Source organism: Cervus canadensis, chromosome 19, assembly GCF_019320065.1.
Source record: "Cervus canadensis isolate Bull #8, Minnesota chromosome 19, ASM1932006v1, whole genome shotgun sequence".
In the NCBI taxonomy this organism is placed as follows: domain Eukaryota; kingdom Metazoa; phylum Chordata; class Mammalia; order Artiodactyla; family Cervidae; genus Cervus; species Cervus canadensis.
In genome coordinates this window covers 59,464,503-59,477,880 of record NC_057404.1, presented here as the reverse complement: position 1 = coordinate 59,477,880, position 13,378 = coordinate 59,464,503, and the positions used below count along the sequence as shown (strand labels likewise).

Sequence of the window (13,378 nt, the reverse complement as noted above, 5' to 3'; positions counted from 1 at the left end):
GAAATTAGTATTTACTAGTGCGGGAAAATCTAAGAAGCCAGCACTATTTCTGCACTATTCATATGCAGTACATTTGTATGGCCCTACTGGTTACAGCACATCAAATTAAAATCCCCCCAGTCTGTGCAAGGTCTGATTTCCCTGGCCACAATTTAAAGCAGTGAGCCAACCCAAGTATTTAACAAACTGAATACGAGTCACAAAACATTACCAAGCAACAGCAAAATCAGTTGTAAATCAATCTCAATTAAAAAATTTATAGGTTATATCACCTAGTTGACAACACACATAGTAACCAAAACATAATTGAGGCACCAGAACTTGGGTCCCACATTTATGAAATAACAGCATGTCCTCTTAAACACAGTCTCACTGAGAATCAGTTTTCTTATATGATTTGACAAAATAATCAACATACTGTGAAGATCAATCGAGGTCACATATGTATATACATTTTGAAAACTGTAAAGCAGTTTATACATATGTGTTAGCTTGTTAAAAATTTAAATGTGTCTATTTTCCAAACAATATTTTTTGATTTGAAAGTTAAAACAGCCACTTGAAAAAAAAATTCATTAAAATCTGTTATAATCATTCCATTTAAAAAAAAATAAAAATTCTCTTAAAAAATTACATTTGTCAAAAAAAAAAGCACTACAAAAAACAAGTTATACTTCATTTATATTTAGATGGTATTAAAAAGCACTTGAAATAAAAGTATGTACAGTTAGCTTGTAATTCTATTTTAACAATTTTCATTTAAACAGACAAATTCTTTGGAACTTTACCTTGTTTATATTTCATGCAGCATCAAAGAAAGCAATCAGTGCATTTTGGTCATAACTGTCCAGAATTTCCAGTAAAAGAGGCACTTTGGTTTTTACATTAGTGCCTTTAAACTTGAACTTATCTATGAAAAGATCAGTGATCATGCCTACAAAGAAAAAAGATAATTTTCTGTCATTGATTGAATCGATTAACCACACATTATTTAATGAAAGTGATTGCTTGAGAATTTCTCAACACCTGTAATTTGTATTAACATACACACCTAAAAGGATTGGTGCATTAAAAAATATTTATTTGGGGGGGATTTTATGGCAAATTTCAAAATATAAATCATTTGGCTAATAACTCTCCTAACAACTGGTTACATGCTTTTGATTTTAAAACTTTCTGGACTGCAAAATTGGTGATAAGAGATGGCAGCTCTGTAACACCCATATTCTAGGTTATTTTGAGGATAAAAGATCATGTGCTTGCCATGTGGCAAATATTAATATATCAGATATTATTGTTATAGCTTCTGAGCAAGTCTTTGGGCATAAAATAAATTATTAGGAAGATCTTAAGGATCAATATGGACAGATGATACCAATTGACTCCATAGATGACTTGGCACAGTGCAAAAAGCATGCATCTTGGGGCAAGGCGGTCCTAATGAAGGCTTTGCCACTAGCTACTTATATGGCAAATTCTTAAGTTCAGATTTCAGTTTTAAAAAATGTGAAAAAACAGAGACAGTACCATCTATCTTGCAGCGCTGTTGTAAGGATTAAATATCCCACCTGATTATAAAGATGCATAAATAAATAGGTATACTATGCATATCAGGTCTTATGTAAAGATTGAAGAAAAAAATTTCCTTAAGCTGTTCTTTCCTTCCTCTCTCTCTGCCTCCTCACATCTCCCTCTTGCTCTTGCTTTTTCAATATATTGTGAAACACTCAACTTCTTTCCACCAAAGCAAAATGAGTTCTAAACTATAAACTGACACAACACATATATAGCCCTTATTCAGTTTTGCATAAAAATATTAAATGCTGTATTTTGATATTTCAAAATAGCAATGAAAACTGAATATTATTTGTATGAAATATAGCCTAAATTATGTTTCATAAGGTATCAAACCAGGTTTCTTCATATATATAAATTAATTGCATTACATTTACTTCATTTGTTAATGTTTACTTGTATATTCTAAAGTAAAAATATTAAACATTAAAACCAGCTTGACAAAATATACTTTGCAGTACACTGCTGTTCCTGTCTCAGTCATGACTGCTGTGATCTTCCCCTGTCTCCTTCCGCCCAGCTTCCCTCATATGATCCTTTACAAACAGCCAATAGAAAAGAATATGACAAGATATGCTAGAATAGTCAACTAACCATAGAGTCTTTCAAGATGTGCAGGTTGCTTTTTGTATTCTTCCTGTAGGTGATCTGCCTCTTCTAGAATGCAGCGATATTCTGGTATCAGAAAGTTTGTGTTTCCCTCATGAACCTGCAATTCCTTATTTAAAATTAAAAATAAAAGCACCTTAATTTCAAAATTCAGTCCAGTGTAAAGTGGACTTAAAGTATAAAAATTTCAGTTCTTTACCATTTTAGAAATCCGATCACAATAAAATAATAATCATGAATCCGTGGCAGGCATACTTACTTTTAAAGCATCAATTAACTGCACTTTCTTAGCCAAAAGCAACTGGTACTCCAGCTTTGGGTGGATTAGCTTTAATGTGTGTTTGACTGATACTTCATTTATCTCTAGAAGAAGTTGAGGCAGGCACAATGAGATAAGTCACTTTGATCAGGAACATTCTTATTCTAACAACAACCCCCCCAAAACAGAAAGAATGATTCTTTTTATGCTTTTCTTTTACCATAAGATATGTTGAGGTTAATTTTCCTTTTTGTAGCTTCTTTAGAGAGCACATCTTTTAGGATGGATATAGTAGAAATGTTGTCAGATTTAAAAACTCCTTCGCCTTTTCTATAAAATTAATATTTTTAAAGAAATAGTTTTAGAAAGAAGTACATCCAATAAATATGTCCCGTAAACACATATTTTGTGACTAGAACCTTGTGTTTAGACTTCATTTAATTTTAAATTTCTTTATATACACATCTCACTATTAATGTAAAGCATATTTAAACAGGTAACCTATTACTGTTGTAGTAATTCAAGTTCTAAACATAGTTGTAAAACTGAGTAAAAGATGTTAGACATATGCCTCCTAAAGATATGACAATTTAAGTCTTCATTTAAAACTTTTTTATTCATTTTCACTAATAAAATTTCCAATAGCTAATACTTTATATATATAAAATACATTTAGAATTGCTTACTTTCATATCAGTTCTTATGTAACACATAGATGAACAGCATGACTCCATGCTTCATCCTTAAATATCAAACCTAAGAGTAACATCTATAATCACAGGACCCTTCTTTTTCTTTAGGGAACTCCTTTGTCCTCTCCCCTCCTTCTCAATCCTTATAGTTTCATTAGCCTCAACCCTATTTCTGGGACTTCGGCAAGAAGCTTTTACATGTGCTTCATGACCACAGTGGTTCATGGTTTAATGATGATAATCGTGGGGCTTTTATTGGAACTAGTGGAAAAGCAAGGTTATGGTAGCTGAAAAGACATAAAGCTGGATGGAGTTGTTGGTGGCCTCCGTGGCACCACACAGGAAAACCAAGAGCAGACAGAATCAGAGTTCAGCAGTGACAAGCGATGAAGTCTTAGGATGGAGAGGGGTAAAGGGATCAGTTAAGCTTCTGATCCAGTTGTGTCTGAAGCAGACTACTTAGTTATACAAGCTGAAAAATTCCTTTTGTTTGGTTAAGCCTGCTTACATTTGGTTCCTTTTGATGATGACCTAATTAATATATACTATCTTTACATATTCAATGCGGCCTTTTTATTTGGTTTCATACTGACTGCTGCTGCTGCTAAGTCACTTTAGTCGTCTCCAACTGTGCAACCCCATAAGTGGCAGCCCACCAGGCTCCATCGCCCCTGGCTAGCTGTAGACAAATGCTAGTTCTTTTTTTCTAGAAAGATTAATAATACACACTTATTTTGATCCCAATTACATTTTAGATATCATGAGATTTTTCCCATTAGTCTTCAGCTTTAACGAAATTTCACATTAAATACATATACAGTACCTGGCACTGTAGAATGACTTACACAGTTTATCTTCCTTTAAGCATTACAATTCAGTGAAGTAAGTGCAATTATTTCCATTCCTCAGAAAAGAAACTGAAACTCAGAAAGTAACCTAGCTGAGGTCGAATAGCTGGTGAGTCACAGACCAGATGCAAACCTAAGCATGTCTGTCTCCAAAGTATATACTCCTATAGTTCTTTAATATATATTTCTTAAGCAGGTAGCCAAAAAACACTTATTGAGTGTACCACTATGTCCAAGGGGCTTCCCAGCTGGCTCAGTGGTAAAGAATCCGCCCGCGATGCAGAAGACCTGGGTTAGATCCTTGGGTTGGGAAGATTCCCTGGAGGACACGGCTACCCACTCCAGTATTCTTGCCTGGAGAATCCCCATGGACAGAGGAGACTGACCAGGTGCAATCCATGGGGTTGCAAAGGAATTGAACACGACTTAGCAACTAAACAACACTATGTTCAAAGCCACGTATTAGACACGTAAGGATACGAACAAAAATAATAAAGAAATAAACTCTGCCCAGAAGCTTACAATCTGGTTTAGAGACTAGCTTGCATAAAAATTATTACATACTTCAAACAAGTAACAATAAAAATCTAAGACAGGTAAGAATAAAATGCTATGGGAGCAGAGAAGAGCATCCAGGAAAACTTCAAAAATGTAGCTACTGAGTTGGACCTTCAAAGATAAGCAGAGTTTTGACTGTTAAGAATATTTAAGGATACAGAACGATAAAAAGCAAAGATGTGCTACTATAAAAATATATAAAATGCCAGGGGCCTGTCAAATTGTCTACTATGATTAAAGTGTGAGGTTCGCTGTCATACTCCAAAACGCGAGTCATGATTCCAGGCTTAGACACAGATAAGATCCCCTGGAGGGTACAGTGAAATAGCCCCTCAGAACTGATGCTAAAACCAATTATATAAGCAAGATTTGGGGAAATAAATATATAAAAAAATAAAACCAATTAGATTTCTGGAGTGTTCTTGGTCCCAAAGGTAAAATTATGTGTTCACTGCTGTTTGCTAAACTTAGCGTGGTAAAATCTCAGCTAGAAAGCAGGAAGTACAATACCTCAGTAAACTGCTCAGGGAAACAATCTTAAGAGACAGAGACAGAGGGAAGATAAGAAGCCCTCTCCCTTCCAAACAACAAAATTAAAATAAAACAAAAGATCAAACAGACAGTACCAACCTACAGCTGTGAGAGAATAAGAAAAAGTTTAAGGGTACAAGGTCAAAGCAGATTACAGAGAAACCAGCCTTACCCAACACATTCAGAAAAAGAACACAAGAGAAGAAAACTTTGGCCTCCACTATATCCAGAAACAGAAAGTAGGGAAGCCTATGTGAGGGAGGGACAGTGAAGAGGGCAGGAGGGCAACTGTGAGTTTGAGGAAGAGTATGAGAGGATGATGGCCTTCATATCATAACGTGGTAGCTTCAAAAGCCTGCATGTTCTAAGATTTCAAATTCTGAGCCATTTCTTATTTTTGCATAAAGAAACTCAATGGTCATTCTTCTTGTAATTCAAAATGGAATTAGGACAAATGTTCAAGTCAATTTGGGAAGGACTTGAATGTTTACAATGTCTTCACATTAATAACCATGGAATATATTACTCCATTTAATCAAGTCTTTTATGTCAATAAAATGTTAACATTTTCTTCATGAAGTTCTACATATTTCTAAAAAAGAGCATTCCCACAGATTTTTATGAATATTTTGTTATTGTTGCTCTGAAACATTTTTTAAAAATAATTTATTTTTTAACTGGTCATGGTTAAGAATGGAAAACGTATTGATCTTTCATATTTATTGCTAGTCAATCATTAATCCCACTTGCTTTTCAATAGATTCTCTTGAACAGTATAGTTTTCAAATTACATTATTTGCAAATTACTGTCTTAAAACATATGAAAATTTAGAAGTTCCATTTATGTAAAAACACATATATGTGAACCACAAATAAGTTTTATTCACCTGTAGGTACTTTCAAGTTGTGTATCCAGGAAGGTGTTCTGAAAATAAAATGTCACACATTCTCCTGCTGGAGGTTTTTCAGGAACTTCAGGCATGCAAAAAACCACCCAAGAGTGAAGTTCAGAAAAACTGAACTGGCCTGTCAAAGTCAGCGTATTCATGGGTCTGCAATGTAATAGAAGTACACATATTTGTGTGGGAATACATGAAGGTATCATATATACTTAATACATTAAAAAACAGAATTTTTCAATAGTAGTTACAAACATAAAAGCAGCCATTTAATTTTTCTCAGGTTAACCTTACCCATCAGATAAACATATTGCTATACCTGTACTTTAACAGTTAAATGACATAAATAGCTTGTTTTCATTATAACGTGCCTTTACAAATAAAAATTCAGTTTACTTAGGTCAATTCCATTTTTCATAAGTTCATCTAGTATTTTTATTATACAAACTACAAAGATACTTACACATTTAAGGAAAAAAAATCAGCATAATGTGAAAGCAAAGGACTGGGCTTTTTAAAGACAGACAGACGTGGGTTTGAAACACTAGCTGCATGCCACTAGAAAAGTTAAGGAATGACACCTTCTATTTTGAAAGGATATGGAATTAATCCTGCAAATCACACATACACATAAAAGGTTGTAAAGTAAATTAAATAAATGTAAAATGAATCAAATGGATAGTTAAGAAAACACAAGTTTATCGAATTAAAGGTACAGAAAGAATTTTAAGAGAATACAGAATAGAAGAAACTCTTGAGATCTCCACACCAACTTTATTTTCAGATATAAAAAAACCAAAACCCAGAGAGTTAAATTATTTCCATAATGTCATGTAGGAACATATATAAGACTATAATCCAAGGAGAGCCCAGCTCAAATCAGCCACTAAAAGAAGACAAAGATACATCTCTATTAGAAATATTAATACAGGTATCCCCCACTTTTTGAAAGCTCACTTTATGCCACTTTGACTTTACGAAAGGCCTACATGAGTACCTATTTTCAGTAACCAAAAAAAATCTAAAGAGGATTTTTGCTTTTACAAAAAAAGGTACAAAGCAAAAATAGCCTCAGTGTCTGTTCTGCAGCAAGCTGTTAGAGAAGTAGCCTGCACCCCAGCAGCACCGAGAAAGGCCCCACCAAGCCCCTCCTCCAGGAGCTACACTCAGCTTCTGAGCACCAGGCGGCACAGCTCTGAACTCTGAGCATCTGTGCTTTATCGCAATTGATTCGGAGCATCCATTAGCAAGATTTGTCCTAAGGTAATGGCTTCTCTGCTTTCTGCTATTTTGCCTTATGAAGGGTTTCATTAAAATGCCCTACTTTCAGATAGCGGGGGAAACCTGTACATAGCATTTTTTTTTTTAAGTACAAATTTGCTACCAGAATTTATACTACTAAAATAACAAGAAAGTTTATATGCATCATGTAATATCCTGAAAATAAACTCTCCCTTTGTCCTACCTGTCTTGATCAATAAAGTGAGTTCTTTGATGGAGTGAAAGGGGTTTGATATGGTACTGGCGGACCTGACATGTTTTGGGTTGAATTCTTGGAGTCACATATGCTTGAAGTGTGCCATACTGGCCTTCAATTGAGCGAATCTGATTCAACACAAAAGAGGAAAGAAAATAAGAATAATCTAGAAACATAATGGCTATCTTTAAAATGTTCAACACAAGTAATCAAGTACTTAGGTCTTAATCTCTTCTGTAACATGCTGATGGAAATAATGACATTCTATTCAACAGGAACTTTTTACCACTATAGTAAAAGAAAATTTTAAAAGATTTTAGCAATCCAAAGCAAAATTAATCCATCTGTAAGTCATCCCTCTGACCTGGACCTCCACAGGAGACACTTAAACACTCAAAGGAGGTATGCTTGCTCCTTGGAAGAAAAGCTATGGCCAACCTAGACAGAATATTAAAAAGCAGAGACATTACTTTGCCAACAAAGGTTCATATAGCCAAAGCTGTTGTTTTTCCAGTAGTTATGTATGGATGTGAGAGTTGGTCTATAAAGAAAGCTGAGTGCCGAAGAACTGATGCTTTTGAACTGTGGTGTTGGAGAAGACTCTTGAGAGTCCCTTGGACTGCAAGTAGGTCCAACCAGTCCATCCTAAAGGAGATCAGTCCTGGGTGTTTATTGGAAGGACTGATGCTGAAGCTGAAACTCCAATACTTTGGCCACCTGATGAGAAGAGCTGACTCCTTAGAAAAGACCCTGATGCTGGGAAAGATCAAAGGCAGGAGGAGAAGGGGACAACAGAGGATGAGATGGTTGGATGGCATCACCGACTAGATGGATGTGAGTTTGAGTAAGCTCTGGGAGTTGGTGATGGACAGGGAGGCCTGGTGTGCTGCAGTCCATGGGGTCACAAAGAGTCAGACATGACTGAGTGGCTGAACTGAATAGAGCTGAAGTCATCCCTACCACAGTATTTATAGATTTGTCATTCTGAAAGATAAACATTCTCATACACCACCTTATCACATCTAAAAATATAGGTGTATAGTATACTGTATAAGATTCACATTAAAAAATGGTAAAAATTTAGACATTTTTGTTGAAAGGATAAGTGAGTCAATAACTAACACTTCATTCTCTTAGAAATGGGGGTATTACAGCATATGGCTATTCTTGTAAAAATCTATTGAAAGGGACCTTCCCTGGTGGTCCATTGGTTAAGAAGCTGCCTTCCAATGAAGGAGATACGGGTTCAATCCCTAGTCAGGGAACTAAGCTACCACCTGCCACAGAGGACCTAAGCCTGTGAGCTGCAGCTACTGAGTCCAAGCTCTCTAGAGCCTGTGTGCCACAACCAGAGAAATCCTCACTCTGCAACTAGAGAAACCATGCTGCAATAAGGAGCCTGTGCAGCCAAAATTTTTTTTAAAAAATATACTGCCAGAAAAAAAAAGAAAATGTTTCCAATAACTTAATTCTTGACTTTCTATGAAAACAAAGAAGCATACTCATAATCTAATTATGACATATTTGGATTAGGAAACTCATTGTACCTTTTAGTTGGATATCCTGAAAATTTAAAACACTTATAGAAAACTCTAATTCATGTAACTGTGAAGACCTAATTTTAGAGGAATTAGAAAGCAGTCCAGCTTCTCTCTCCTGCCCCCCCTTTCAGCTCCTCCCTGCTCCACTTCATGAAACGGACTGTAGAACCTCTTATATTACAAAGGCAGCTTCTCTAATCAAATTGACATATCAACTCATGCTTTCCCTGGCATGTGAGGGGGAAAAAAAAAATCAATGTTTTACCTAAATGGAAAATATAAACAAAAGTTTAAAACAAGAATTTTTTGCAAATGTTACACTGAAAATATTTCTCTGAATGCAAAGAGAGAAAACATAAGGAAAGGCTAAAGAAGAAAAATACAGGAGGAAAATAAAAAATCCATCTGATAAAGCTGTATCTTTAGAGCTTCTTTTTAAGGGGTAAGCTTACACTGGCACATAAATTTTTCCACAATAAATTCATAATTAGTATCAGTTCAGTTCAGTTCAGTGGTTCAGCTGTGTCTGACTCTTTGTGACCCCATGAACCACAGCACGCCAGGCTTCCCTGTCCATCATCAACTCCCGGAGTTTACCCAAACTCATGTCCACTGAGTTGGTGACACCATCCAACCAACTCATCCTTTGTCGTCCCCTTCTCCTCCTGCCCTCAATCTTTCTCAGCATCAGGGTCTTTTCAAATGAGTCAGCTCTTTGCATCATGTGTCCAAAGTACTGGAGTTTCAGCTTCAACATCAGTCCCTCCAATGAACACCCAGGACTGATCTCCTTTAGGATGGACTGGTTGGATCTCCTTGCAGTCCAAGGGACTCTCAAGAATCTCCTTCAACACCACAGTTCAAAAGCATCAATTCTTCTGTGCTCAGCTTTCTTTATAGTCCAACTCTCACATCCACACATGACTAATGGAGAAACCACAGCCTTGACTAGATGAACCTTTGTTGGCAAAGTAATGTCTCTGCTTTTTAATATGCTGTCTAGGTTGGTCATAACTTTCCTTCCAAGGAGTAAGTGTCTTAATTTCATGGCCGCACTCACCATCTGCAGTGATTGTGGAGCCCCAAAAAATAAAGTCAGCCACTGTTTCCACTGTTTCCCCATCTATTTGCCATGAAGTGACAGAACTGGATGCCATGATCTTAGTTTTCTGAATGTTGTAATTAGTATAACACAGGAAATATAGCCAATATTTTATAATAACTATAAACAGAGTATAATTTTTAAAAAAGAACACAATTGTTCATAATATTTTTAAAAAGTCATAATGTTTTCTCTGATTATATACTTCATATTCATTATTTTAAAAATCCAAACAATGAAGAAAAATTAGGATTAACATATGAGTCATCTGAAATCCTACCACCTAGAGATGATCATTATTGCTATTTTGATGAAGTCAACTTTTCATATATCTCTCTATGAAGATGTACAAAAATAAATGTATAATTTCACATGAATAAATTCTATTTATATCATAGACATCTTTTTTATTTCTAATAACTACATCTTCCTTTATCTCTGCCTCTCCTAATACTCCCTCCCCCTCCCATCCCACCCAAACCTTCCCCCTATCGTATGACCTATCATATCAGACAGCTATGATTCTTTTTATATATTTCTTCATATTTAGATAATATGTATATATATATAGAGAGAGAAGTTTTATCTGTATTTTGTGTTTTTCATGGAATTTGCTCTATGTTAAAAGGAATTGGAGAAGGAAATGGCAACCCACTCCACTAATCTTGTCTGGAGAATTCCATGAACAGAGGAGCCTGGCAGGCTACAGTCCATGGGGTTGCAAAGAGTCAGGCATGACTGAGCAACTATCACTCACAAAAGGAATAGATCAACTGATTCTTTATTGCAGCTGTGCAATATTCTATGGAATGGATAAACAGCTACTTATTCAAACATTAAATACTGAGTGTTCACTTTGGTTCCACCTTTCTGCTTCTACAAACAATGCTTCAGATAATTATACACATATCTGTGGATACAATACTATGACTTTATTGCTATGAAATAGATTCCAACAAGTAGGACTATAGCCTGTTTTACCAAAGTGGCTATAACAATTATTTCTCTCAGCTATGACTGACAGTGTCCTTTTCCTCATCCTATCACTAATGATACTGCTTTCTCTAAATCTGTGCCAATCTGTTAGACAAGCAGAAACTGGAAGTTCCTTAACCAGATGTGAAAGAGTTATTGTGTAACAGCATCTCTCTTGAAGAAAATCTTATTTTGAGTCTCAGAACATCAGCAATACCAGGAAAAAGTTATATAGTCCTTAATTTTTGGATCACAAATGTACCAAAAAAATTTTTTAATCTCACACTAAAAATTAAATAAATAAAATATATTTGTGTGCTACAAACAGTATTTAATTATAAAAGTGATTATCCTAGTACATTGCAAAAGGAAACTTCAAAGATTTTACCTGGAATAGATAGTAATGCCATCACTAGAATGCAATCAGAAAAATCCAAATAGGAAAATACAGGGGAAATGCCCAGATACTTCAGTAACCAAATTACCTTATTTGGACTATGACTGAATCAAATGTTAAATTAAAAGCAAAAACCACTACACTTAACATTTGATGACACTGAGGAATTATTAATTTTTCTTTGGTGTGATAACACTGTTGTGATTATGTTTAAAAAGAGTTCTTATCTTTTAAACATATATACTGAAATACTTACAAAAAAATTACATCCTGTATCTGCTTCAAAATAATTTGGAACAGATAGTGACAGCATAAATAAGATTGTTATGAACTGATCATTGCTTAAGCAGGAATCATTACTCTTATGTATGTTTGAAACTTTCCATAATAGAAAATTAGAAAAAATATTTCCAACTAGAGGAAATTTAGGATTGGTAAAAATTTTATTGAATGTGATTAGTTGAGTGTTAATAGAAGTGACAGTGGTTTGGGCTGAATTAAAATCAAATAGGTAAAGAATCCACCTGCAATGCAGGAGACCTGGATTCAGTCCCTGGGTTGGAAAGATTCCCCTGGAGAAGGGAATGGCAACCCACTCCAAGATTCTTGCCTGGAGAATTCCATGGTCAGAGGAGCGTGGCGGGCCATGGTTCATGGGGTTGCAAGGAGTTGGATACATCTGAGCAAATAAGCACAGCAGAGCACAACACAGCAACTTCAGATTCTCCAAAACAGGTCATTCAATAGACATTATTCAGAATGCTTGTTTCAGGGGGAAATTTAATGCAAAGACATGATATCACATGCTGCAAGATTTACCAAGGAAAAAGAAAGTTCGAACATTCAAGTAAAGGTAATTTCAAACATTTTTACCTTGAGCTCTAGCCTTGTGGTGTTTGCCTGGCACCGGTAAGTGGCGAGGAGAAAATTGTCATTTGACTAGGAATAATTCAAAAGGTGAGAAGAATGAATCCATGTCTCTAAGAATAACAATAGCATCAACAACAATGACTGTTACCATGTTACTGAGCACCTGTCATTGGGTGGCACTGTGCTGTGAGTTTTACGCTTATTCCTATCAACAACCCTGTGTGCTAAGTTTTAACAGATGAAGAAAACCGGGCATGAAGGGTTAGGTAACTTTCCTGAAGCCAGTGAGTAATAACTGGACTTCAAACTCAAATCTATAGCTCAGTGCTCTCTCCATCTTGAGTCTCTCCCACAGCATTTTAAAATACTAATTGTCCTTCCAAAAACTTAAATGATAATGCAAATTCCTAATGTTTATGTTATAAAGGCAAAAAACATAAATGTTCAGTGTTGAACGTATTTGATTTTCACACATACTTACAGACAACTTAGAAATATCTCATCTATGTATTTCCAGCAAATAGCACAGTGTCAAGTAGACCATAGGCATTCAATAAATGTTTGCTGAATAAAATTGGAGAGGTTACCCCATGTAATATAACTTCTTGAAATAGAATAATAAACTACTAAAAACAACAAAAAAAGTATATCTGGGTACATAAATTGCAAAATCAGACAAAACAACATGAACTATTTGGTATGCAATTTTCATGTACTATTTCCCTATTTTTAATAAATACCTGAAGAAATAAAAAGAATGCTAATATTAAAAGAAAATTCAATTTGTTAATGTGGTGAAGCTGTGGTACATATACACCATGGAATATTACTCAGCCATTAAAAAGAATTCATTTGAACCAGTTCTAATGAGATGGATGAAGCTGGAGCCCATTATACAGAGTGAAGTAAGCCAGAAAGATAAAGAACATTACAGCATACTAACACATATATATGGAATTTAGAAAGGTGATAACGATAACCCTATATGCAAAACAGAAAAAGAGACACAGAAATACAGAACAGACTTTTGAACTCTGTGGGAGAA

At 35.2% G+C, this 13,378-nt stretch overlaps 1 protein-coding gene across 1 annotated transcript in view; it reads right to left on the bottom strand.

The window, feature by feature from the left end:
* Positions 1 to 663: 663 nt before the first annotated feature.
* BBS7 (Bardet-Biedl syndrome 7) overlaps positions 664 to 13,378 on the bottom strand; it is a 34,142-nt gene continuing 21,427 nt past the window's right edge. The window contains exons 13-19 of the mRNA XM_043438373.1: positions 12,337 to 12,402; positions 7,437 to 7,576; positions 5,960 to 6,124; positions 2,664 to 2,773; positions 2,444 to 2,547; positions 2,170 to 2,293; positions 664 to 934 (exon numbers count right to left, since the gene is read on the bottom strand). Coding sequence (XP_043294308.1) covers positions 801 to 934; positions 2,170 to 2,293; positions 2,444 to 2,547; positions 2,664 to 2,773; positions 5,960 to 6,124; positions 7,437 to 7,576; positions 12,337 to 12,402 — 843 coding nt within the window. The 3' untranslated portion in view covers positions 664 to 800. The remainder of the gene's footprint in view (positions 935 to 2,169; positions 2,294 to 2,443; positions 2,548 to 2,663; positions 2,774 to 5,959; positions 6,125 to 7,436; positions 7,577 to 12,336; positions 12,403 to 13,378) is intronic.